We start from the raw sequence: 1,660 nt of genomic DNA on the forward strand, positions 1-1,660 counted from the left end.
TTGTGATTGATCCAATATCATTCAAAAAGATACATTAACAAAAAAAATTAATATTAATAATAAAGTAAGATAAATTCTTTATTTTCAAATACTTATTATTGACTTACAACTCCTTTCTCTTTATTTTATTGTTATCAACGATCGACATCAGATACAATATGAAACTCACTTTTATAAGCTCATTTCTTCTTGATGATTTTACTGACATAATCTATGAGTTTGTCAAGCTCATCTTCACTGATAAGACCATCATTATTATCGTCAGCAAAATCCAAAGCGTATTGAGCCCTGTAATATGGATTAATTGAGCCTAGAAAACTAAAAGCTTTTGTTACCTCTCTTTTGTTGAGAAAACCATCTTTGTCGCTGTTGTAATATTTGAAAATTTTCTTTATTTGCTCTCTACTAAGTGGCACATGAGATGCCTTTTCACTAAGGACTTTTGTCGAGGATTTTGTAGCTTTGTCTTGTATTTCTATCTTTGAGTTTGAATGAGCATTTGAGCTTAACATGTGTGCAGCGTTGTCGTTTGTCTTTGGGATCTTAGATAAAATTTCTCGATTGTTGAGTTGAGTTGATCCTCGAACATCACGGAAAAAGAATTGTAACTCTTGATTATTGAGCATGCCATCACCGTCTTTGTCATACTTCTTCATCAATTCATTTGCTTCATTCTCAGCCCAAGCTTGGAGATTGGAGACAGACATTGTGAAGCTAAGACTTTGTCAGTTTAGAAAAAATATTTGAAGATGGAAGAAATCTTAAAATGGTTCACGTATTTATAGCGATTCAAGAAAGAACTTTTTAACTTTATAACGTTATTCCTTTTCAAGTGAATGGAACATAATCTTGATAGTTATTATTATTATTTAAAAAAAAAAAAAACTAGGAATCTGTAACGACCCTAAATTTCCACATACTCAGAGTCGCTACTAACGTCTCATGCTCATCTATAATGCGGAAATATAACTCCTACATGAACATAATTGATAACGAAAATTTCAGAAAAAAACGTTTAAAACAACTTCTTCTCTGAAAAACACAGCTATGGTCTTACGTGTTTAAATATGAAATACTGAAATTTAGAGAAAACAAAAACAAATACAAAATAATTTAAAACAATGGAATGCAAAATAACCTATTCTAACTTAAGACTAGAAATTTAAATATGAGTCTACCCTATGCACGTGCCACAGTCTCTACTCGCGATGCCGCCGTCCTCCGTACAAGTGCACCTTGCCTTTACCTGAAAAATGAAGTGGCACACGGCCTGAGTATTTCAAAGAATACTCAGTAAGTGGCCCCGCTATAGGGCCATGCAAATGCAAACACATGCAACCATGATTTAGGGACCTATCTCTAATCATCTTAGGGGTGGCCTCCAGTCTCGGAAAATTGGATGTGTAGTACTTCCCTACACACGACTCACACGTGCGAGTGTGAATCCCCAGGGCGCTCGCACACCCCCTGGACCCTCTGGTCAAGCTAATCTGTAGCGACGTCCGGAGGTCAGCGGAACCCCATAGTGTCATGCGCCTCATGAACACCCTCATCTGTGTGCTTTCGCACCTGTGCGCATTCGCGCTCATCATAAGGTGCGCGTCCGCACTCATCATCTCTAGGGGAAGTAGCCCTATGCTTATGAACATACAAAATGCAT

The 1,660-nt window shown here is 36.8% G+C and overlaps 1 protein-coding gene across 1 annotated transcript; it reads right to left on the reverse strand.

Annotated features, from left to right (window-relative positions):
* Window positions 1-179: 179 nt before the first annotated feature.
* LOC111454058 lies at window positions 180-707 on the reverse strand. The gene has a single exon (XM_023095346.1). It carries the CDS (start codon window positions 705-707, stop codon window positions 180-182), a length of 528 nt encoding a protein of 175 aa, XP_022951114.1.
* Between the last annotated feature and the right edge of the window lie 953 nt (window positions 708-1,660).

The sequence above is a fragment of the Cucurbita moschata genome, unplaced genomic scaffold (assembly GCF_002738365.1).
Source record: "Cucurbita moschata cultivar Rifu unplaced genomic scaffold, Cmos_1.0 Cmo_Scf00016, whole genome shotgun sequence".
Lineage (NCBI taxonomy): Eukaryota > Viridiplantae > Streptophyta > Magnoliopsida > Cucurbitales > Cucurbitaceae > Cucurbita > Cucurbita moschata.